This window comes from Hemicordylus capensis, chromosome 1, assembly GCF_027244095.1.
Source record: "Hemicordylus capensis ecotype Gifberg chromosome 1, rHemCap1.1.pri, whole genome shotgun sequence".
NCBI classification, from domain to species: domain Eukaryota; kingdom Metazoa; phylum Chordata; class Lepidosauria; order Squamata; family Cordylidae; genus Hemicordylus; species Hemicordylus capensis.
The window spans coordinates 227,427,637-227,451,915 of NC_069657.1; the positions used below are offsets into that span (position 1 = coordinate 227,427,637).

At 44.0% G+C, this 24,279-nt stretch overlaps 2 protein-coding genes across 3 annotated transcripts in view; one reads left to right on the forward strand and one right to left on the reverse strand.

Annotated features, from left to right (window-relative positions):
- Nucleotides 1-8,126, reverse strand: part of ITGB2 (integrin subunit beta 2) — a 73,082-nt gene extending 64,956 nt beyond the window's left edge. Inside the window, exon 1 of one of the 2 annotated variants that reach the window (XM_053283005.1) lies at nucleotides 7,054-8,126. The gene's annotated coding sequence lies outside the window, so the exon portion shown is untranslated. The remainder of the gene's footprint in view (nucleotides 1-7,053) is intronic. The other variant, XM_053283004.1, reaches the window with a different exon arrangement.
- Nucleotides 8,127-8,154: 28 nt separating this feature from the next.
- SLX9 (SLX9 ribosome biogenesis factor) overlaps nucleotides 8,155-24,279 on the forward strand; it is a 75,517-nt gene continuing 59,392 nt past the window's right edge. Inside the window, exon 1 of the mRNA XM_053283007.1 lies at nucleotides 8,155-8,470. Within this exon, the coding sequence (XP_053138982.1) occupies nucleotides 8,351-8,470 (120 nt within the window). The 5' untranslated portion in view covers nucleotides 8,155-8,350. The remainder of the gene's footprint in view (nucleotides 8,471-24,279) is intronic.

The following is a 24,279-nucleotide window of genomic DNA, read 5'->3' on the forward strand; positions in this document are numbered from 1 at the left end:
TGAGTAGAGAGTGCCTTCCTTTCAGCTTAAAAAGGACTATGGCTAAACACTGCCAGACCCCATTGGGCATTTCCTGAGTTATCAAAGGTTCCTCACAATTTTGTGTCTGGAACTTTGCACAAACTTCAGAGTTCCCGATTCTCTCTTCTTTTTGCACAGTCATACCCAACCAGTACAGGGTATCTCGTGCTCTCCTCTTACATAGTACTATTCCAAGGTGTCCCTCGTGGATTCTTTCCAGCATAGGACGACACATTGCTTTGGGTATAACTATTATCCTCTCCCCTTTTAGGATGAGTCCTTGTTAAACAGCAGGATACTCTTTATCATTCCAGAAATTTCTGATGGATGCTGGAGTTTTGAGACTAGTGTGAGAGCCAACCAGCTCATATTGTGCTTTGCAAAGTGGTCATAACCTCACCCTGCTCAGTCTGTTCCTTGATCTCAGCACATTTGTTTAGGGCTGCAGGTAGGTGTTTTAGAGTGTACATGTTCTTCTAGATTGTCTTATTCCAAGTCCTCTTGTTCCTCCAGACAAATGTGAGAGAATAAGTTAGCAATGGGAATATATTTCCCAGGTTTATAAATCACCTTGAGGTTGTATCTCTGGAACTTTAATATCATGCACTAGAATTTTGATGGTCAGTGTTTTCTCTAGGATATGTTTGCGTGGCTTGTGGTCTGTTTTAGTGGTTACTACACTCACATAAATATACTGATGAAACCTCTGGTAGCCAGAGACAATGGTAAACAATTATTTTTCTATTTGGGCATAATTTTGTTGTGTAGGTGTCAGCTACTATGCCCCCAACTTGCATCGGTGCTGCTCCAACTGCTATTTGAGAGGTGTCAACTTGGAGTGATGATTTTTTTGCTTTCATCATAGTATTTCAGCTTGTCTCGTGTGATGGAGTTGGTCATACTTTCGAATGCTGCGTGTAGGTTAGTGTCTCAGTATCATTCAGTATTATTTTTCTTGAGAGCTTGTGAAGGAGCTGTGATTTCTGCTAGTCTAGGTATGATACCATGACCAGTATGGTTTCTAGTAAACGTGGAGTGAAAATGCCCCCCAAATATTCTGTGAAATTTCTCAGGTGGGGATATGATAACAACAACAAATATTTATATACCGCTTTTTAACAAAAGTGTCCAAAGCGGTTTACATAGATAAATAATTAAATAAATATAAGACTAATCCCTGTCCCCCTAAAAGGCTCACAATCTAAAAAGAAACACAAGATCAACACCAGCAACAGCCACTGGAGGGATGCTGTGCTGGGGGTGGATATGGCCAGTTGCTCTCCCCCTGCTCAATAAAGAGAATCACCACATTTAAAAAGGTGCCTCTTTGCATAGTTAGCAGGGGGCAGGATATTCTGAGAATTTTTTACTACATGTTGGGGAGGGAAAAGGACAGATATAGGTTTTTCTCCTAGCAAGTAGTTGTAGGGGTTGAGGGACAAGGAAAGGATGAAAATGAAGCTTCAAGGAGCTGAAGAGTTCATCTTCGCTTTGACCCCACAAGTACAATTAAGAAGAGTAATGTGGGCAGATGTTTTTTCTGTATTACAGGAAAATTGCTACAAAATAGCATTGCAATGTATTTATTTATCTGCCACATTTTTATCCCATCTATATGTACATCTCTTGGCAGTGTACAACATTTAAAACAATATAAAGAAGTAAAAACAGATTAAAATTCCACAAAAAACAATTAAAACAATCCCAATTAAAAAACCAAATTATTAAAATTAATTCCAGTTAAAGGCCTGCAAGAACAGGTGTGTCTTGAGGGTCATCTGAAAACAGAGAAGGAGAGCATCTTCAAAGGGAGCATATTCCAAAGCCCTGGGGCAGCCACAGAAAAAGCCCAGTCCTGAGTCACAACTCCAAGCGACACTATCTGGAATCTACCAGAGAGGTAGGAACGGAACTACTATAAGACATTGCCACCCAATCCCACCTCCCTTAGGCGACCCAGAAGGATACCATGGTCAATGGCATCGAAAGCCGCCAAGAGATCCCAAAGGATCAGCAGAGTCACACTCCCTCTTTAAATAGCCAACTGGAGATCAACCATCAGGTCGACCAAGGCAGTCTCGATCCCATAGCCTACATCAGGGTTTCTTAACCTTGGGTCCCCAGATGTTGATGGACTACAACTCCCATCATCCCCAGCCACAATGGACATGGCTGGGGATGATGGGAGTTGGTCCATCAACATCTGGGGACCCAAGGTTAAGAAACCCTGGCCTACATGAAAGCTGGTTTGAAACAGGTCTTGATTATCTGCATCATCCAAATCTGCCTGGATCTGAGAGGCCACCACCCGCTCAGTCACCTTGCCCAACCATGGAAGATTAGAAACTGGTCTGTAATTAGCTAACTCTGAGGGATCCAATGCAGGTTTATTCAAACAAGATCTAATAATAGTAGCCTCCTTAAGACAAGGAGGCATCCTGCCCTACCTCAGAGAAGGGAGAAATATTTATAATATTTCTCTGATCAGAAATATATTTATTACTAGCCGACCCTGCACAGAGCATCTGTGTGGCGCTTTGGGGCCAGCTGTTCTTCCCCTTCCCTCCAGCCCCGTGCTCTCTAGCCCTCCTCCCCTCCCGTTTCTCCTCCCCTCCTGTTTCTCTCTCTAGCCCGTTTCCCCTCTCTAGCCCTCCTCCCCTCCCGTTTCTCCTCCCCTCCCGTTTCACAAAGAGCCTCACCAGGCGGCGGGCGGCCATGAAGGGCCCCACCGCCGCTGTTTTCTCTCCCTCCCGCCTGCCACCGCAGCTTTTCTTCCCCCCTGCCCACACTGCCGCTTTTCTCTCCCCCCCACTCTGCCCGCCCGCCGCCACTTTCTCTCGCTTGCCTGCCGCCGCTACCTTTCTCTCCCCGCCGCCCGCCCACCGTCACCAGCATCACTTTTTTCTCTCGCCCGCTCCGCCCGCCGCCGCTTTCCTCTCCTCCGCCTTGTCCACCGCCGGCCGGCTACTGGCCCTTTCTTCCCCCTCTCCTCCTCACACCACTGGCCTCTCACCAGAATTCTTGCAGTGTGTCAGAGTTCCGCCGCCAAATCCTGGACACACATGCTGGCTAAGAGAATTAATTATATAGATACCAGACTCTCTCTGATAATATTAGTAGCAGATGAGACAAGCCAAGTTGGGCAAGGGTCAAGAGAACAGGTTGTAGGATGCACAGTCCGAAGCAGTTTGTCCACATCCTCAGGAGTCACAAATGGAAAGTGATCCAACCTAACCCCATAAGAGGAGCTACTGGACACCTCCACAATAGACTGCAGTAACTGTGGAATCCAGCTCAGCCTGGATATGAGAGGTTTTGTCCACAAAAGAGTCATTGAAAACATCACAGCGAGTGACCAATGGTTCTAAGTTCAAATTCAAGGGGGAGGAGATACACACTAGCCCCCTAACAACCCTAGACAACTCAGCTGGATGTGAATTTGCAGAAGCAATGTGGGCAGAAAAGTACTGCTTCTTTGCCGCCCGCACTCCCAGGATCTTCAAATGGGCTCTATGTTGTGACCTATCAGATTTGCGCCAAGTTTTCCTCCACTTGAACTCTAGTCATCTACCTCACCGCTTCAACTCTCGTAGTTCATCTGAATACCATAGGGCTGTCTTTAAAGCAGTTAGAAGAGGACACTTAGGAGTGATTGTGTCTACTTCTCTAGTGAGTTAATTATTCCATGTTTGCTCCAGAGCATCAACAGAATCACTAGCAGAACCAACTCTAAACCTTTCCAAGGCTTCTTTGAATCCTATTGGATCCAATAACCTCCTTGGGCTGACCAATCTAATAGATCCTTCACACCGTAGAGGTGGGTTGTGGTCAGAGGCGTATCTAGGGAAAATAACGCCTAGGGCAAGCACTGAAATTGCGCCCCCTGTCCAAACATCTGACACCCATCTTTCAGATAATGTTACCATAATATCAGCTGAAAAATACAAGTCAAGCTCGTTCATCTTTTAATATTTCAAAAACTATTTAGCAGTGGACGTAGCCAGACCAAAAAATGCTGGAAAACTACAAATTTCAGTGTGCTGGGGCTCATGAAATACCCAAATACTATGTGGAGTTGTTCTTGGAAAACTAAACAGAAGTGCCTGTCTAATTCTCTACTATGCATTGTAGCATCACTATTACGTAAGTTTTAAAAATAAATGGAGAATTTGGCTTTTCCCAGATACTCTGAAAATAATTATATTATATTATTATATTATAAATAATTAAAGGATATGAAGAGTAAACTGTGTCACTGCTTGGAATATATTCTAGTATTTCAGAAAGACAGTTAAAATGAGAGAAAGAGAGCAAGAAACTCCCAATGGCCTTAATACTAAGGATTTCACACAGATTCAAAGACAAACTCTCCATTAGCCATATTATTAAGGCATCACATTTAACTCACTTATCACAAGAAGCAAATGAATACAATCCTAGCTCATAAGCTTCAGCTTACTAGCATTTTCAGTGACTCTGTGCTGAGCAGGACCCCATAGAATGCTGATTATCCCCTCTTTTAAATTTGTTCTGATTTTATACTGCTTTTTGACTGAAACAAAGTGTTTGGCTGAGTCCTTTTTAGCTTACATGCATTTTATTTATTCTGTTTGTGTTTTATATCATGTTTTAAAATTTTGTATTTTTAGATTCCCTCCCTCTCAGTCTTAATGCTACATCAATTTTAATCTCCGTAATACTGCAACACTTTCTTTATATTGCATTTACTGTATAGTATTACTGTTTTACAACTTGTGCTGGTCAACGACCGTAACAAAGATTATTATTATAAGCTTCAGCTCAGTATTCACAAGCCCTGATTCTCTGTACATAGTTCCAAACTAAATATATGTACAGTGACTTATATTATATTAATTTTATTTATTTATTTTACTTGTAGCCCCTTCAGGGGGCTTCCTAAAGGCAAAGGTTCCCTCTCTCCACGCTGGCCTCTAGGGCCTCACAGGGACCATTTGAGCATGTGTCCTGGCCATTTAAATTTTTTTTAAATGGCCGCTAAAAACAAAATGGCTGCCGCGCATGCTCAAATGGCCTCTGTGAGGCCTGGCCTGGCCTAGGGTCTCACAGAGGCCATTTGAGCATGTGCAGTGGCCATTTTGTTTTCGGTGGCTATTTAAATTTTTTTTTAATTTTAGAAAATGGCGCCCCCCCTTCAAGTGGCGCCCGGGGCATGTGCCCTGCCTGCCCCACCCTAGATACGCCCCTGGTTGTGGTTGTAAGTCCTACTTTACAACCACATAAATGCATACCAAAGGCACTTATAATCCTGGAAGAGCTTTAAAATCGATAGTACAAGTGAGTATAAATGCCAGAATTTACTCCAGATTAACGCCAGATAAGGGAAAATCCCCACCACCTCATCTTTGGCAGCTGTATATTAGAGCTGGAAGATTTTGGATGATTTGTTGAAAAACTCATTTAGGGTGTTTTTGCCAGCATCTAACTATGGACCCAAAAATGTGTCTAAAAGTTTTGTGAAGTTTGTGAAAATCCACATCTCACTGCTCCTGTAAATCAACTTAACACAGCAAGGCTCATCTCTGCAAGGCATTGGTGACTAATGATAATTTGGGACAAGCAGGTAATTTGTCACTTTATTTAAAATCTAGCAATAGAAATAGGCATCAATTTATATTTTAAGAATATCTATGAATGAATGAATGAATGTGAGTATCTTAAGCTCATATATTTTGAAGAGTTTGTGAAAAATAAAGTCATACTTCTCAGTTACTTACAGATACCAAATTTCCTGCCCCTGAAATTAGCTGAATGCACTACATTTTACACCAGAATATGCTGGGTGTAAAGTTTAAATGTTTTTGATATTTTTAGCAGAAATGCTGAATATATTGATCATATTTTAACTGTTATTGTTCTCAACTGATTTTTAACACTCAATAATCATGTCAATAATTCAAAAATATCATTCAGAAGAGAAACAGAAGATCTTTCTCAGATTCAAATTTACTATTATTATAATTTACTATATATGGTAATTATTAAATAAAAAGAATGTTTGAAGTTGAAATCCTACAAATTTAAAAAACTGTTCTTTTATTTCCCTGTTGACTACTATGACGACAAATAATTCTATTCCGCTTTTCAACAAAAGTCAAAGCACTTTACACAGAAAAATAATCAAGTTGCTTCCTTGTCCCCAAGGGGCTCAAAATCTAAAAAGAAACACAAAGTAGACACTAGGAACAACCACTGATGCTGTGCTGGGATTGGATAAGGACAGTTGCTCTCTCTCTGCTAAATACAAGAGAGTCATCACTTTGAAAGTTACCTCTTTGCTCAGTTTTAGAAACATATTAATAAAAAATTATCTAACATGTTTCATATCTTGAGCTTTCCTATAAGTGTAATTTAGAACAAAATAATTTTGCCTATCAACAACCAGCCACACCTCCTAGTCTGATATAAAGCAGTATGTATACTGTCACAAGAGTTGGTTTTGCTAAAAGGTGTAAAAGGTGAGCCAGTGTGGTGCAGTGGTTAGAGTGCTGGACTAGGACTGGGGAGACCCGAGTTCAAATCCCCATTCAGCCATGAAACTAGCTGGGTGACTCTGGGCCAGTCACTTCTCTCTCAGCCCAACCTAATTCACAGAGGAGTTGTGAGGAGAAACCTAAGTATGTAGTACACCGCTCTGGGCTCCTTGAATATATATAAAATGTAAAAATAATATAAAATGTAAAAATAATAATAATATGGGAATGTCTAACATGTTTATTTCAATTAGGTACGAGAATGGATAGCACACGAAGAAGAAATGTTTGAATGTAATACTTTCAAAGGAATCAAATCAAATGTGTCAATCAACCATCTGTCTCTCTCTCTCTCTCTCTGCTTTTTATAGGCTGTTTGTGTGTTTTTTCATTTCATGTGCATAAGAATTTGCATTCCCCGAACAAAATGTCTCTTCATACTTACATAAAACTTGTTCCAACAATCTTAATGTATCAGAAACACAAAAGAGGCACACAAATGTGACCATACGACCCTCACCTGCTTCTGGCATCGGAGGTGAGCAACGCCCAGACAAAACTGGCATGTTCACGGGGGGGTGTGTGTGAGAGAGAAAGGAACTGCAAAGCTTTGTGTCTGCAAGCCAAGACAGGAACAGGGAGTCAGGGCAACCTTTTTGACACTGGCAAAACTAGTTTGCTACCTCCCGGTTGTCTCCTGACTGAAATGCCCTTTCTTTATGAAAAGAAAAAGCCCTCTCCCTTCGTTCTAATCAAATGTTGGGCAATCTAAGTAACCCCGTTTCGTGCCGTAAGGATGTACAGCACGTGTTGAAAGAGATTCTTTTTTCTTTTCTTTTTTTGCTTCTTTGCCACCAACAATGTGATGTTGGCTCTAGCGATGGCTCCTGCTGGCTTCACTAACACCAGGCATGGAAGGAAAAAAGCGCCTGTGGAAGTTCAACGCTGCAGAAGATTAGGGGGCGAAACGACCATTCGGTCTCCCGCCTGGCCGAAGTTTAAGGGTTTCAACCGTCTGTTTCGCAGGCTCTCCAGAAGAAACAGGATTCTAGAGCCAGGGAATTTGGTGGAGGGCCGCCAGAGCGGCTGCTGTGGGCTTGGCTGCCAGCGTGGTTGCCATTTGCTCGGAGTCCTCTCCCCACCTTCGTCGTCCAGGAGGTTCCAGGCCTCTACCCCGAGTAACTAAGCATGGCCAGGCTCCTTTCCTCCAGGTGCCTTCCACCTTCTACTACTCCCCTCCAGTAGTTGCCATTGCATCATTCACGCCAATCTCCGCTTTTTATCTCCCAGGGAGGTTCTGAACCATCTCAGGTGATCTAGCAACTTTACAACGATGTTTTGTGGTAATTTAAAGACGAATATATTCATTGTAGCATAAACTGTCGTGGACTAGAATCTTCGACCGCATATGCGGAAATCAGTCTGTTGATCTTGTAAGGTGTCACAAGACTCTTCGCTATCGTTGCAGCAACTGATAAAGGCGTCACACTTGCCCAGCTGTAGGACGCAGGTAACGCAAGTGTGCGCGCGCAACCATCGTTCCGCTATCTATGCAGCAGTCTTAGAAATCAGAGGCGCATGCGGAGGAGGCGGGGCTCTTGGACATTCTGGTAAGGTTGCCTAGCAACGAACAACGATCTCCTGCTAGCAGCTAGAGACAAACGTTCGCAGTGGAACCTTACAAGGCAGGCGCCGTGTTTCCGGGGGAAGACATTTATCGAGCACCGCCCACGAGTGTCTCCTCGCTTTTGGCCTCGGTTGTTTTCGTTCTTAGGATTCCTGCTCTTCCCCGGCAGCCTGAGGTGGCTTTTGTTGCCATGGTGGGCAAAGTGCTGAAGCGGCCGCGTTTGCATCAGGTGGCGCCGAAACTAGCAAAGCCACGACAGGGTTTAGCCGAGGAGGAGCTCTCGGTTAATGCCTGGGCGCTTCCTGCGAAGGTAATAGAGGATGGGATGGGGCGGGGGGATGGACCATCATGGGGGAAAGAGGGAGCGAGAGGGCGCAGGAGGAGGATACTCTGCAGGGCTCACGCATTTGGGACGTCTTGTTTCCTTGTAAGGGCCCCAGAATTAATGAGCTTAAACTAATACTTTAGAATCAGTGCGCATAACTGCAAGGAATCAGGGCTGTAATATGTTTGTTTGCAGGTAAGTCCCACCTAAGTAGTTGAGGTCTACTTCTGAGTAAAAATATTTAGGGGGAAAAGACCGCACTTTCTTTTTTGCTTGGCATCCTCCTTCTCTCCGCCCCCACTTTCTCTTCCTTCCCGATACTGGGATGTCTGCAGAGGCGTATCTAGGGAAAACAGCGCCTAGGGCAAGCACTGAAATTGTGCCCCCCCCCAATATCTGACACCCATTTTTCAGATAACCGTAATATCAGCTCAAAAAGTAAAAGACAAGCTTGTTAATCTTTTAATTAACAAATTATGGCACTACCTGAAAATTATAACTGCACCTTACGTGCTTTCACTGATGCAAATTGCTGAGGTAGCACAGATACAGCCTTCTTCAGAAAGCAGGAATCACACCTATCAGCTATTCAGAGAGGTACTGGAGACTGGATTTAGTCCTTATACTCCCTGATCAGCATGTTTATTGCATTCCAAATCCAGCAGTGTGTATTAGCAACCCCCCTGCCCCCCACAGCTGCTATCTGCCAGCAAGCAGCAGCATTCACATTTTTTATATCCCGTTCTTCCTCCAAGGAGCCCAGAGCAGTGTACATACTTAAGTTTCTCCTCACAACTACCCTGTGGAGTAGGTTAGGCTGAGAGAGAAGTGACTGGCCTAGAGTCACCCAGCTAGTATCATGGCTGAATGGGGATTTGAACTCAGATCTCCCTGGTCCCAGTCCAGCACTAACCACTATCAAGGCAGTGTGTGCACACCTGCATTCAGAGTGGGCCCTTACAACCTCAGTGCCTTCTCCAAAACACAAGTCAGCCTACATGCACATACAGCTACAACATGCAATAAAACAAACAAAAAACCCACTCCATCTTAAGAGTAAGATACACAAAATGAGCAGGCAGGGCTATTGCTGGGGAATCTCAAGGTTAGGGCAAGGAAGAGAAAGAAACAAATTAATTCATAAGGAGTACACTTATGAACAATTCTGGAATGTTAATCAAACTGTTCAGAGCAAAACAACAGAGGAAGAGAGATTTCGTTTATCCTTCTGCAACAATCAAATCCATGTGCCCATGAGCTGCTGGAAGGGCAAGCCAGCACAGCTAAGTGCCTACTCCCCTCCCCTCCCCTCCCCTCTAACCCCCTCCAACAACAGAGCACAGAGAAAAGCCCACCCAAAGAAAGGAAGATTGGATTTGAGCGGGATGGGGAGAGGGGTTTGTTTGTTTTGTTTTTTGTTTGTTTAACTTCTATACTGCCCAAACTTTCATCTCTGGGCAGTTAACATAAAAACAACTGAAACACATATAAAAGTTAAAACAATGCAACAATTTATAAACAGCCATAAAATTAAAGACAGACCATTTTTAAAAGCTGGGAAAGCTTGGGTGAAAAGATGGGTTTTCAGGTGTTTTTAAAAAATTGCCAGAGATGGCAACTTTATTAATAATAAACACATTTCTACTATGGGCTTTGTTTGGTCTTTGCCTAATTCCCTTGGGTTGAGAATAAATGTTGAAGAGAATGAAAAAACAGAAAAATACATAACAGGTGCTGTCTTTAAATCTAAAATGACCCCTCACTAGTAGCCATCACATGCTGGAAAACCTCAGGCCAGGGGGGACTGCTTAGTCTGCATGCTCATGACTTAGGACAAGTCAGTTGTGCGCCTGACAAACACTACTTATACAGCCAGTTATTTTCACTCTTCATTACTGCATGAATATCAAATGGCTATGTGCCACAACACCTTCCCTATAATGAATCTGACTTAGAACCAAGTTAAATAGAATTTAATGCAATTTCCAGTTTCCATAGGTAAGGCCTGAGATTTAACTGGGTAATCCTGAGCAGTTTTATGATCACACATGAGATCTTAAATCCTCATGAAAGGAGCTGTTCCTTACAGAAGACATTCCCAGCCAGCTCACACCTATCCTCCTAACTAGAATCAAATAGCTACAGTGAGCCGACATGATCCATTCACCAAATAGCTTAAGGAACACAACTTGGATTGAAGAGCTGCTTTCATGCAGAAAGCCTGCCCTGAAATGAGACTGATGAGCTTTCTCCAGCTCTTTAGAGCTCGAGGCCACGTCCCCTTTGCATGTGATGTGTCACGTGATGACATCACATGCAAAGGGAGCGTGGCCTCGAGCTATAAATTGCCAGAGCAAGCTCTTCAGTCTCATTTCAGGGGAGGCTTGCTGCCTGAAAGCATCTATTTTCCCTTTCTCTTTCTCTCTGGAGGGAGAGAAAGGGGAATAGATGCTTTCAGGCAGCAAACGCTCCCTGAAAATAATGGGAAAATCAGTGCTCAGGGAGGCTGGGGAGGCGTGCCGTCCCCGGGGCTGGGGGGTTTTTTTTCCAATTTTTTTTAAAAAATCAACTGTGGTGGTTGGGGGCGGGGTGGGCCATGGCAGGCACAATGGCGCCCCCCTGCAACTGGCGCCTAGGGCATGTGCCCTGCCTGCTCCACCCTGATTATGTGTCTGGATGTCTGATGATAGTGGAAGGGGCAACAACTGTGCTATGTGACTCCTGTTTCCTTAGTCGTGTTTCATCTACAGTATAAAGAAGTTTCTTATAAACTCAGGCTTGAAAATGCTTTTGTGTTTAAAGAACATCTGATAAGTATATTTTCTACACTTCTAATTTTATGGTGTTTCCCCTTGCTACAGAATACACATCTGTTCCAGATGACTGATTATTTTGTTTGGCACAGTGTTGCTACTCTTTTAGAACGTTGTTTTCTAAATAATTATCTTATAATTTTACTGAGTCTCAGGCAAAGGACTGATTCCTTATTTATTGATTCATGTACAATTTGAAAATGGAGACATAATAAATATACTGTAGGGATACACACACACACACACACACACACACACAGAAATGGTTGATTTTGTAGCTGATTAAACTTTAAATTTACAGGTCTTGATGAAGAGCAGTGATACTTGAAATGAGATGGAACAATGTTATTGCATTGCATTGGCATTAATACTTTCGTACCTTTTCTCGTTCCCACTACTTGTTTTTACTCTTCTAACAATCCCACATTTAACTCACTGTACTTGTTGCTGCTTCAGAACTTTTTCATAATTTATTTCAATGCTAAATATCTGGACCAAAGCTTGGACCAAAGCTTTGTCCAGAGATTGGGCACACTGTACTTAGCATGATGCCTGTAGTCTTCTTGTGAGATCCTTAATGGAAATAGCTTCATGAACATTCTAAGACATCATTTTTTATTGCTGAAATACCTTTTTCCTCCAGAAGCTTTCACCCAGTAATGTATTTGAACAATTGACTCTTTGATGTAAGTAGTGTTCTATTTTTTCTCCCTTATCTCCTCCCACTCATAAAAACTCACAGTTTGGAAAAAGGTCCCCAAAAGAGAGAGACTGTTTCCAAGATTGTATTAATTTTACAAAGGCTAAGAAATTCCATACAGAAATATCCAATTTCACCTCTTTATCTCTATCATTCCCAAACTAATGCATAATAATAATATTACACTTATAGACCACCCCATCCAAAGGCTCTGGGCGGTGCACAACACAATAAAAACAAACACAATTTAAAACACACTACTTAAAACATTATAAAAACAACTAGCGGATGTGGCGCAGAGCATCTGCACCCCTAGATCTCCCTTGTCTCTCCCCCCTCCCACAACCAATCTGGCTCCCTGACCTGTCTTCACTTCGTCTCCATCCCTTCAGCCATTCTCCCTCACATCCTTTCAGCCAGTTCGTTCTCACCCCACTATATCCCTTTGGCCAGTTTGTTGTCCCCACCCCTTTGGCCAGTTCACTCTTGCCCCCATCCCTTCAGCCCGGTTTGGCTGCCCATGCCACTGCCTGCTTGGCCATTGTCCTTGTGAGGAGGTGGGCGGTTGGAGCCAGCTTGCAGCGGCGCCTCCTCCTCCTCCTCCTCGACCTTCCTCCCTTCTTGGCAGGCTTGGCTTGGAGAGAGGCTCCCCTTGCTGTGCTCTAAATCTCACGAGAGCTGCCATGCATGGGATTAGCCACGGGTACACCTTGGATAATTATATATAGAGAATTATATACCCACAATTTAAAACCAATTAAAATACTTTAAAACAATTTAAAAACCTCAGAAGGCCAGGCCAAACAAGTATTTACAGCTCTCTTAAAGGCCAGCAGCAAGCCTAAACTGTTTATATCTGCAGATATCTTATCCATATCTGCAGGTATAAGACCTCAGAATAGTGGCACATGTGTTGGTAACCTCCAGACTGGATTACTGCAATGCACACTATGTGGGGCTGCCCTTGTATGTAATCTACAGTTGATCCAGAATGTGGCAGCCAGGTTGGTCTCTGGGTCATCCTGGAGAGACCATGTTACCCCCATATTGAAAGAGCTACACGGGCTGCTAATTTAAGTTTATGGGCAAAATAAAAGGTGCTGGTTATAACCTATAAAGCCCTAAACGGCTTGGGCCCTGGGTATTTAAGAGAATGTCTTCTTCGTCATGAACCCCACCGCCCATTGAGATCATCAAAAGAAGTCTGTCTGCAATTACCACCAGCTTGTCTGGTAGCTACTCAGGGACGGGCTTTCTCTGCTTGTCTGGTGGCTCCTTGGGGACAGACCTTCTCTGCTGCTGCCCCGAAGCTTTGGAACACTCTCCCTGCTGAAATAAGAACCTCCCCATCTCTGACAACTTTTAAAAATCTGTTCACCCAGGCTCTTAATTAAATAATTGTTTTAATAGTTTTAACATTGATTTTGAAAAAATATTGTGTTAAAATTTTAAATTGTTGTAATATGTTAACTTTTTCTGTTGTCATCTTTTTTGCTTTGTTGTAAACCACCCAGAGAGGTAAATTTTGGGCAATATAAAAACATGTTAAATGAATAATAAATATCCCATCCACTCTCATTTATCTACTGTCCCTTTCTCCTTTTTCCAATGAACACTAGGTCTTAGCTGTGTGCTCCACTCTCTCATTAAGGAGCATGACTTCTAACCTTGATACTAACCTCCAATCCCTAGCTCTTTCCCAGGGGAACTGCTTTGGGCCCCCAAGCCTCTTTCAGTGTGATGGGAAACGGAATGCACAATGTGGTGTAATGGATGGAGAGTTGGACTTTGATTGGAGAGACTTGGGTTCAAATTCTTGCTCTGCTAGAAAACTCAGTGAGTGACCCTGGGCACCCAGTCATTGACTTATCTACTCTGCAAATTGCGTCAAAATGAGAACTTAACCTACTCCCTTGAGCTCCTTGCAGGAGGGGCAGGATATGAAAAAGAAAACGTAGTATCAACCTTCAATGCATGGGGCATATTCTATTTTATTCCATTCTTCACCCTCCACTTATCTAGTAAAAATACCCTCAGTATTTTGTATCTCAAAAGCAGTGAGGAGAGGAGCAGTCTGGAGAGAAGAGCTGGTCTTCTTGGTAGGACGCATGACTTCTCCCCTTAGCTAAACAGGGTACACTCTCTTTGCCTATGAATGGGAGACTTGATGTGTGAACTCTGCAAGGTATTCCCCTAAGGATGGAGCCACTCTGGGAAGAGCAGAAGGTTCCAAGTTCCCTCCCTGGCTTCTCCAAGATAGGGCTGAGAGAGATTCCTGCCTGCAACCTTGGAGAAGCCACTGCCAGTTTGTGAAGACAATACTGAGCTAGATAGACCAATGATCTGAGTCAGTATATGGCAGCATCCTACGTTCCTGTGTTCCACTGTTACCTATTCATGCCTCTGTGTGAATAGGGTGATAGTATTTTCTGTCTTTGGACAGTTGTTTAATTTATTCATTTATTAAAAATAGTTATGCTGCGCCCCTCCAGTACACTACTGCTTAGGGAGGCTTACAACATTAATCCAATACAATATTCTAATAATAGTCACTGAATATTAATAATATGTATACATATCTTCCACAGCTGCTCTGTTTGGTCAGTCATGTGGAACCTTGAAGTACTACTGTGTTTAATGAAAGTAGTTGACATACTGTGCAAGGGGAAATGGGCAGTTTGAGCACCCCTGGCATCTGTGTAAACACCTGCTATGGGGGGGCATTGCAGGACAGTAGGGTAGGTAAGGGCTTCGTCCATGAATGGGTGTCAGGTTGCACATTTGCATCCATGAAACACGCTACAGATATTTTACATGGGTACAGGTGGTGCTCAAGCAGTCTGAGTTCCTTTGTTGGTCCCTTGTCAGCCACACGGATAGCTCTGTGTGCATAACTACCTATGTATACACTGGCCTACATGATGAGGAAAAACTATTTTGTGTAATTTTCTCATGTCAGTCATTAATAGGTGGTGGAGTGTAAGCAAAACAGGGCATCCATAAACAAGATAGTGTGCCAGGCCTAGTTAGAGTTGTGCCAGGCCTAGTTAGTGAGATGTGTTTGGGCTCTCCTGAGGGGGCTGATGCAGGGGGTGCGCCTGGCAGCCTTGGGGCAGCTATTGCTGTAGTGGTGGGGAATAGAAGATTTGGCGTTGGCAGAACAGCTGGCCGTTACAGGGGAAGAGAAATTAGTAATTTAGTAACTATTTCTACTTCCAACTGTTCTGACAACTCTCAGGCCTTGGGGAGCAGCACCAACTACCCACAGAGCCTGACCTTGCTCCTTTGTAATGCCAGGTCAGTTCAAAACAAAACCGAAATTGTTCATGGTCTGATCATGGATGAGGGAGCTGACCTGGCATGTATAACTGAGACCTGGTTGGCGAGGCGAGTGGCCCAGTGTGGGCTCAGCTTCTCCCTCCAGGTTACTCTGTTGTGGAGCAGGTTAGAGGAAGTGGGCGGGGGTGTGTGTGGAGTGGCTGTGGTCCATAAAAATACTATTTCTCTTACCAGGGCCCCTGTGAGACAGTTGACCTATAGCAATAGTTGACCTATATCGAGTGTGTATTCTTGAGGCTGGGAACTAGGGATAGATTGGGGATTCTGTTGGTGTACCGTTCACCCCGCTGCCCAACTGGCTCCCTAACTGAGCTGACGGAGCTGGTCGCGGAATTGGTGTTGGAGTCCCCCAGGCTCTTGGTGCTGGGGGACTTCAATATTCACTTTGGGACTGGCTTGTCTGGTGTGGCTCAGGATTTCATAGCAGCCATGACAACTATGGGCCTATCCCAATTAATTTTTGAGCCAACTCATGTTGCCAGCCACACACTGGATTTGGTCTTCTGTTCGGATCAGGGGGGTGTTCCGTGGTTGGTGAATCCGGTGGTTACCCCATTGTCATGGACGGATCGCTACCTGGTTAAGGTTGGTATCACGGTCACAATCCACCCCTGCAGGGGTGATGGACCTATTAGGATGGTCTGCCCAAAAAGGCTGCTGGACCCAGCAGGTTTCCAAAAGGCCTTGGAGGGTTTCGATGTTGGTGCGGCCAGTGATTCTGTCGATGCCCTGGTGGGAACATGGAATAGAGAACTCACCAGGGCAGTAGATATTATCGCTCCTAAGCGTCCCTCCAGGCCTGCTTCTAAGATGGCCCCCTGGTACATGGAGGAGTTGCGGGGGATGAAGCGGCTTGGTAGGCGACTGGAACGCAAGTGGAGGAGAACTCGGCTCGAATTTGACAGGATGTGGCATAGAACCCATTTGAAGACCTATGTAGTGGCGGTGCGCATGGCAAAAAAGCGTTTTTGGTCGGCGCGCATTGCGTCTGCGGGTTCACGTACGGCAGAGTTATCCCGGGTAGTGAGGAGTATAATCTCTGCTCCTTCTGCCTCATATCAGCTCCCAGAAACACTCTAAACTAAACAACACACAACTGTGACGCCTTTAGTGGGTTCTTTGCAAATAAAATCTCCTGTATTCAGGCCGACTTGGACTCCACTATTTCTGCAGGGTCTGTGAGGGAGGTATCCAGCAATCCCTCTTGCAGTGTTAGGTTGGATCAGTTTCAATCTGTGACTCCTGATGACGTGGACAAGCTGCTTGGAGCGGTACGGCCTACCACTTGTTCTCTGGATCCTTGCCTGACCTGGCTGCTTCGATCTAGCGGAGAGATTGCTGGAGATGGCCTAGTTAATATCATAAATGCATCGCTGGGGGAGGGTAGGGTGCCTCCTTGTTTGAAGGAGGCAATAGTTAGACCTCTTCTTAAGAAGCCTACCCTGGATCCCTCAGCGATGGATAGCTATAGGCCAATCTCCCCTGGCTGGGCAAGGTAATCGAGAGGGTGGTGGCTAACCAGCTCCAGGCGGTTTTGGAGGAAACTGATTATCTAGACCCATTTCAAACTGGCTTTAGAACGGGCTATGGGGTTGAGACAGCCTTGGTCGGCCTGATGGATGACCTTTACCGGGGAATCGACAGAGGGATTGTGACTCTGTTGGTCCTCTTGGATCTCTCGGCGGCATTCGATACCATCAACCATGGTATCCTTCTGGGTCGCCTGGAGGAGTTGGAATAGGGGGCACTGCTTTGCAGTGGTTCCGTTCCTCTCGGGTAGATCCCAGATGGTGGAACTTGGTGACAGTTGCTCCTCAAAGCAGGAGCTATTATATGGAGTCCCTCAGGGCTCCATTCTGTCACCAATGCTTTTTAATATCTACATGAAACTGCTGGGTGAGGTCATCAGGAGATTTGGTGCTGGGTGGTATCAGTATGCTGATGACACCCAAATCTACTTCTCCTTTTCATCTTCAGGAAATGGCACTCACTCTTTAAATGCCTGCCTACAGGCAGTAATGGGCTGGATGAGGGAGAACAAATTGAGGCTGAATCCAAGCAAGACAGAGGTGCTCATTGTTGGGGCTCAGAATCTGAGGAGTGAGTTAGATCTCTCTGTGCTGGATGGGGTTACACTCCCCCAGAAGGAGCAGGTGCGCAGCTTGGGAGTACTCCTGGACCCAGGGGTATCTCAGGTGGAGGCCATGGCCAGAGTGCTTTCTATCAGCTTTGGCTGATTCGATAGCTGCGTCCAATCCTTGAGGAGGATGACCTCAAAACAGTGGTGCACCAGCTGGTAACCTCCCGGCTTGACTATTGCAATGCGCTCTACGCAGGGCTGCCTTTGTACGTAGTTCGGAAACTTCCGTTAGTTCAGAATGCGGCAGCCGGAGATTGGTCTCTGGGGTAACCCGGAGAGACCATATTACACCTATTTTGAAACAATTGCACTGGCTGCCTATATGTTTCCGGGCAAAATACAAAGTGCTGGTGCTTACCTTTAAAGCCCTGAACGGCTTAGGCCCGAGTTACCTTAGAGAGAGCCTTCTTCTGCGTGATCCCCACCGCACATTAAGGTCATCTGAGGAGGTTCGTCTCCAGTTACCACCAGCTCGTCTGGTGGCGACTCAGAGGCGGGCCTTCTCTATAGCTGCTCCGGGGCTGTGGAATGCGCTCCCTGCGGAAATCCATAATTTGAATTCTCTATTAGCCTTCAGGAGAGCCCTTAAAACGTATTTGTTTGGCCTGGCCTTCCAGGGTTTTAAAAAATTTTAACCTGATTTTGGGGCTTTTAATTACTGTAAATTGTTTAATTGCTGTTTTAAAATGTTTTTAAATTGTTAATTGCTATACTGTTTTTAATTTGTTTTAGCTTTTTATTGTTTTAGTGGTTTGTTTTAATTGTAAACCGCCCTGAGCCATTTTGGAAGGGCGGTATATAAATCAAATAAATAAATAAGATAGTGGTTTCTACATACTTGTGGGAGAGAGGCAGGGATTACTCCTAACATAAGTTTGTAAATTAAAAGAAAAACATTGGCTGACATCCAGACCAAGTTGACAATGACAGTCTAGTCATTGAAATGACTAGATTGTCCAATTTCAGTGAGACTACTTACGAGTAACAGTCTGCCAGTCACCATTAGGAAAAAACCCTCCCTAAACTAGCATTGTGCGCTTCCAGAATCTGAGCTTCCTGGATCTTGCAGAATGTTGATGACATATAGATAAAATATTAGAGTAATTTTTCTCATTGTGCAGAGTGGCAAAACTCCTCTGTCTGCTGCCACTGTCTTTCTTTTTTGAGGGGGAAGAAACAAGCTGCTGCCACCCAATCAGAGCTGCACTAAAATGCTGTAATTCTCTGCAGAAACTCTCATTTGCCCCAGATAAGAAAAATAGGAGTTTAAAAGAACCAGGAATTGAGCAGGCTGTGTGAGTCAATCAGTTAAGTCTATGGTTGAGAGCAGTAGAGATGCAGAATATTAAGAGCGTTGGTTGAAGAAAAATACAAGAAAATGGAGGGCATGAGAAGAGATGTTTAAGCCCCTAACAGTTTACACTGAGTTTCCTAGAGGTAGGAAACTAGATTTAAGAAGCTAGGATCCTATCATGCATGCTGTGAGGCTAAAAACCATTTCTCCCTGCACTATGCAGGGATGTTTCAAGAGCAGAGGAAAAATACAGTAACACATTTCCCCTTTACCACTTTCCAGAACATCCCCCCCGCCCCCACATTATATAGCAATAACATGCTCATCTTCAGGGCTGGCAGCCAGTCCCAGAACCTTGCCATTTAGCATTATATAGCACAGCAAAGGAAGGTCACAAGCGAATGGGTCTTGCGGGGGGTGGGTGGGAATGAAGCAATTTCCTTTTTAATTCTCCCTCCTCGGGTGTTGGGGATACAGTGTAACATTTTGTTGCAAGTCCAACTTGTATTCCATATTGATGATCAAATTCTTGATTAATTGTTAAAGTAAATGACCGCTCCCGCCCTGCCTCAAGGTCTTCCTGCCGTAAGGGCCGGCCACTCTGAACCATGGCTTTTCTGTAATGTTAGCTGCCTTGTGCGGCGGTGGGGGTGAGCCAGGCAGACCTCCCCACACCATGTTGGTGGAGTGGCCCACACTCCATGGTGGAGTGGCCATTGGGCCTGTCCATTCAGCCCAGTGGCCTTCGAAAACAGCAAGACGCGTGACATAACGGGCTTGCAATGATCTATTTGAATTGAGCAGTTGTGCCTCACAGTTTTCAAGGGCCACTGGGCCGGAAGGACAGGCCCAGTGGCCGCTCCAACCATGGCCACCATGGGGGAGGAGTGTGCTTGGCTCACCCCCACCCTACCCCCCACATGGTGGCTAAAATTACAGAAAAGGCACGGTTTGGTGCGGCGGGGGGCAGTGGTGGAGCAGGTGGCAGGAGAGCCCTCCCTGGACTTTGGAGCCACACATACCCTGGACCATGGAGGCCACGTACCGGGGTCCCAAGGTCCAGGGGTAAGAGTGCCTCTGTAACCAACTATTGAATATGAAACCTGCTAATTATTTAGATAAGCTTACAGTAGCAAAATATCGTAGAACCTTCTTGCTAGCACGCTTTGACATTTTACCTTCTGTTATTTTTGAAGGCAGGACCAAAACTGTCCCTTATGTGGAGTGGTTGTTTCCTTGCAAGTCAGGTGCTATTGAGGCACTGCCTCATGTGCTGCTACACCATAGTATCTACAGGGACACTCGCTATGAACTAATAGTGCCCCTCCTAGCAAATTACCCTGACCGCCTGGATGAGTTCTATGTTAGCTATATTTTATCTGATAGCAATGACAAAATTACTTATGCAGTTCCTAAGTTCTGTCTCATTGCCATTCAAAGTAAGAGTGTATCTGTATAGCTGGGTTCCATAAGGTCTGTGAATAGCTGGATTCACTATTGTTACTGTTAGAGCTGTGTGTATTTCTCTGGTCAGTGACCGTAAATAAACTGAACTGATAGGAGCCCATCAGTATAAAGGGTTTTTTTTTAATGGCATCTTCAAGTCTTAATTGTTCTCATTGGATAAAATGGCTCTGTTTCTCCAGAAACCAAGTTGTCTTGATATTGTTTTCTATGTAAAATACAAAAGGGAATTCTCGGGAAGTTCTCAGATTTATGACACAATTGGTTCCTGAAAACTGTGTCTTAATTTGAAATGTCTTAACTTGAACTGATTTTCCCATGGGAAACAATGTTATATATGGGGGTTTGCTTCCTGAACCTAAGCTGGATACCCTATCCTCCCCCCCCCCGCTTTTTTCAAAACCACATCTAATTCCATAGTTCTAATCAATAGAGTGTAATTCAAAATAAACTACTCTTTAATATCTAGACACTCTGTTATACTACTTTTCCCAGAACAAACAACAGAAATTGGACATTACAATCATTGAGGGTTGATGTTAAATTGGATTTTTAGAAGACAGTTCAAATGTCCAAATGATGCCTCCCTTTCAATAGGACCAATTATATCAAGGAACCTTGGTATATACCCCCTTTTAATGTGGTGATCCTCTTTATTTAGCAGGGGGAGAGTAACTGGCCCTATCCATCCCCAGCACAGTACCTACAGTGACTGTTGCTGGTGTCTGTCTTACATTTCTTTTAGATTGTGAGCCCTATGGGGACAGGGTTCCATCTTATTTATTTATTATTTCTCTGTATAAGCCACCCTGAGGGAAATGGGATGACTCTCTATGGCTGACTCTGCTGGGACACCTCAATGAGAATCTCTGACAAACACTTCAAAGCAGCTCCCTGCTCTCTCTTCATTCTCCAACCAACCCTCTAGTGCCCCGCACTTAAAAGCAATTCCCAGCTCTCTCTTCGCAAATAAACAGCTACTTATTGATTACTAGCAAAATGCTATAGTCCCTGGCCCCATTCAAGAGGGCTGTACAAATGTTGACCTTTCATTAGGCTTTTAATTTACTTGGTTTTTAGTCCCCTGTTTTAAGTTTAACTTGATCTTTATCATTTGTGTTTTAGCATGTTGGACCAAATATGTTCATATAACTGTTTTTGGGTTTGTTTACCTTTTTTGTGAGCTGCCTTCTGATGTATTGTGCCCCAGAGGTAGGAGGAGACATCTTATTAAATTCAAATTCAAATAAATTAATAATTGCATGTCCGCTGTTTGCTGGCAGGAGCGGGCTGTTCTGCGCCTCCTTCGCCCACTTCCAAGCCCCATATAGAGAGAGCTGGGAACTGCTTTGAAGTGTGGGGTACTATCGGATTTGTTGGAGAACAAAGAGAGAGCAGAGAGCTGCTTTGAAGTGTTTGTCGGAGATTTGCATTGAGTGGTCCCTGCAGTGAATTGGCCGTGTTGAGATGTCCCACAGTGAGTTGGCCACAGAGAGTTGTCCTAGATCCACCCTGAGCCATTTTTTGAAGGGCGGTATAGAAATCAAATTAATAATAATAGAAAAATCCTCAAGTCCAAACTCAATGGCGGGAACACCATACAAGCCATAAACACCTGGGCTATACCTGTTATCAGATACACTGCAGGAATAATAGACTGGACCCAGGCAGAGCTAGAGACGCTAGATCGTAAGACCAGGAAAATCATGACCATCAATCATGCTGTGCACCCCCGCAGTGATGTCGATAGGCTATACCTCCCTCGCAACTCAGGTGGAAGAGGAATGCTGCAAGTCCATCAAACAGTAGAGGAGGAGAAAAAAGGCCTTGAAGAATATATCAAGGACAGTGAAGAAGATGCACTTCAAATGGTCAATAATGCGAAACTATTCAACACCAATGAAACAAAGCAGGCCTACAAGAAAGAACAAGTCAAGAACTGAGCAGAAAAATGGAAAAATAAGCCACTGCATGGTCAATATTTGCACAATATAAGTGGAAAATCAGACATCACCAAGACCTGGCAATGGCTTAAGAATGGCAACTTGAAGAAAGAAACTGAGGGTTTAATACTGGCAGCACAAGAACAGGCACTAAGAACAAATGCAATAAGAGCAAAAGTTGAAAAATCCACCACAAACAGCAAGTGCCGCCTTTGTAAAGAAGCAGATGAAACCGTGGACCACCTAATCAGCTGTTGTAAAAAGATCGCACAGACTGACTACAAACAAAGGCATGACAAGGTAGCAGGGATGATACACTGGAACATCTGCAAAAAATACAAGCTACCTGTAGCCAAACATTGGTGGGACCATACAATTGAAAAAGTTGAAGAAAATGAAGATGTAAAAATATTATGGGACTTCCGACTACAAACAGACAAACATCTGCCACACAATACACCAGATATAACTGTAGTCGAGAAGAAAGAAAAACAAGTCAAAATAATCGACATAGCAATACCAGGGGATAGCAGAATAGAAGAAAAAGAAATAGAAAAAATCACTAAATACAGAGATCTACAAATTGAAATTGAAAGGCTGTGGCAGAAGAAGACCAAAATAATCCCAGTGGTAATTGGCGCCCTGGGTGCAGTTCCAAAAGACCTTGAAGAGCACCTCAACACCATAGGGGCCACAGAAATCACCATCAGCCAATTACAAAAAGCAGCTTTACTGGGAACAGCCTATATTCTGCGGCGATATCTATAACAATTGACAATAAAATTCTGACATCCCAGGTCCTTGGGAAGGACTCGATGCCTGGATAAAACAAACCAGTCAATAACACCTGTCTGACTGTGTAAACAAGATATTATTATTATTATTATTATTATTATTATTATTATTATTATTTTGAATCCGTTTTCTATCTGGATATTTGCCCTTAGATTTGAATAACTTTTTAAAATTTCCTAAGTATAATTGGTCAGATCTGTTGTAAGGGTGGTGTCATTTGGATGTTTGAGCTGTCTTATAAAAAACAGTAATTTTTAGAATTGGCTAATACATCAATGTTCTAATAGAACAGTGTTTTCATTGTAAGGCCTGGGGCCAGTGGCAGCCTCATTAAGCCTAAGTGTGGCCCTCTGATTAATTGTCTATTGGGCCTGAGTGAAGCTCTGGCCCAATACTCTGCACAGTCCTTCTGGCACTGTGTGGAGATGACTCTTCCTACCATGCAGTGCTGCACTTTGCCTAGTGTGGGTGAGGCTCCTTTAAGGGGAACTGAGCCCCTGCACCATCCTGGAAGGTGTGCACCCAAGTCCTTCCCAGTGCTTTTCTCCTTCTTAAATAACCTTCCCAGCACTAAGAAGAGTACAGTACTGCGTGGAAACCGGCACTGTGGGGAATGGCTCTCTCAGTGAAGGTTTTGTGTTCCATTCTGAGCTCAGAACAGATTGCAAATACCTGGAACATTATTCTGTTCCAGAATATGCAAATACCTGGAACAGTCAAGTTGGCTGTTCCAGCACAATGAGCTTGGAACACTTGAAACATTCTGAGTGCCATTTTGGACTCCAAAATGGCGCTTGGAACACTTGAAGTGTTCCGATTTGGAATGGGGTTGTTCTGTACCGATCTTGGAACAGGTCCTTCATTAGAAGGGTGTTCTGTTCTGTGTTCGGAACACTTGAAACGGCCCATTTCTAGTTGGAATGCTCCGACCCACCAAGTGTTCTTCATATCCCTACAAAGTGGCCCCTGCTTGAAAAATAGTGGAGATCACTGTAATAGAATGTATGTTTTAAACACTATTGTCTGAACACTATTAGACCAGTTACCTGATTAATCCTATGTGGGGAGGAATTGCACTTCTCAAATGCTGACCTGAAGACAGTGCAGGGCCAATTGAAACCAAACTGCTTCTAAGCCAGTTCTACAAATGTGTCTGTAAACATAAGCAGGTAGTATACACATTTTGTGTAGGATTTGTAGGGAATGAAAGAGATTCCAGTGTGTCTCTGTTAAGAGTGCTGGTGTATATTTTCTCCAAAGTATTGATTTATAAGACGTTCACTTTAAAAAGCACTGTAAAGATTTT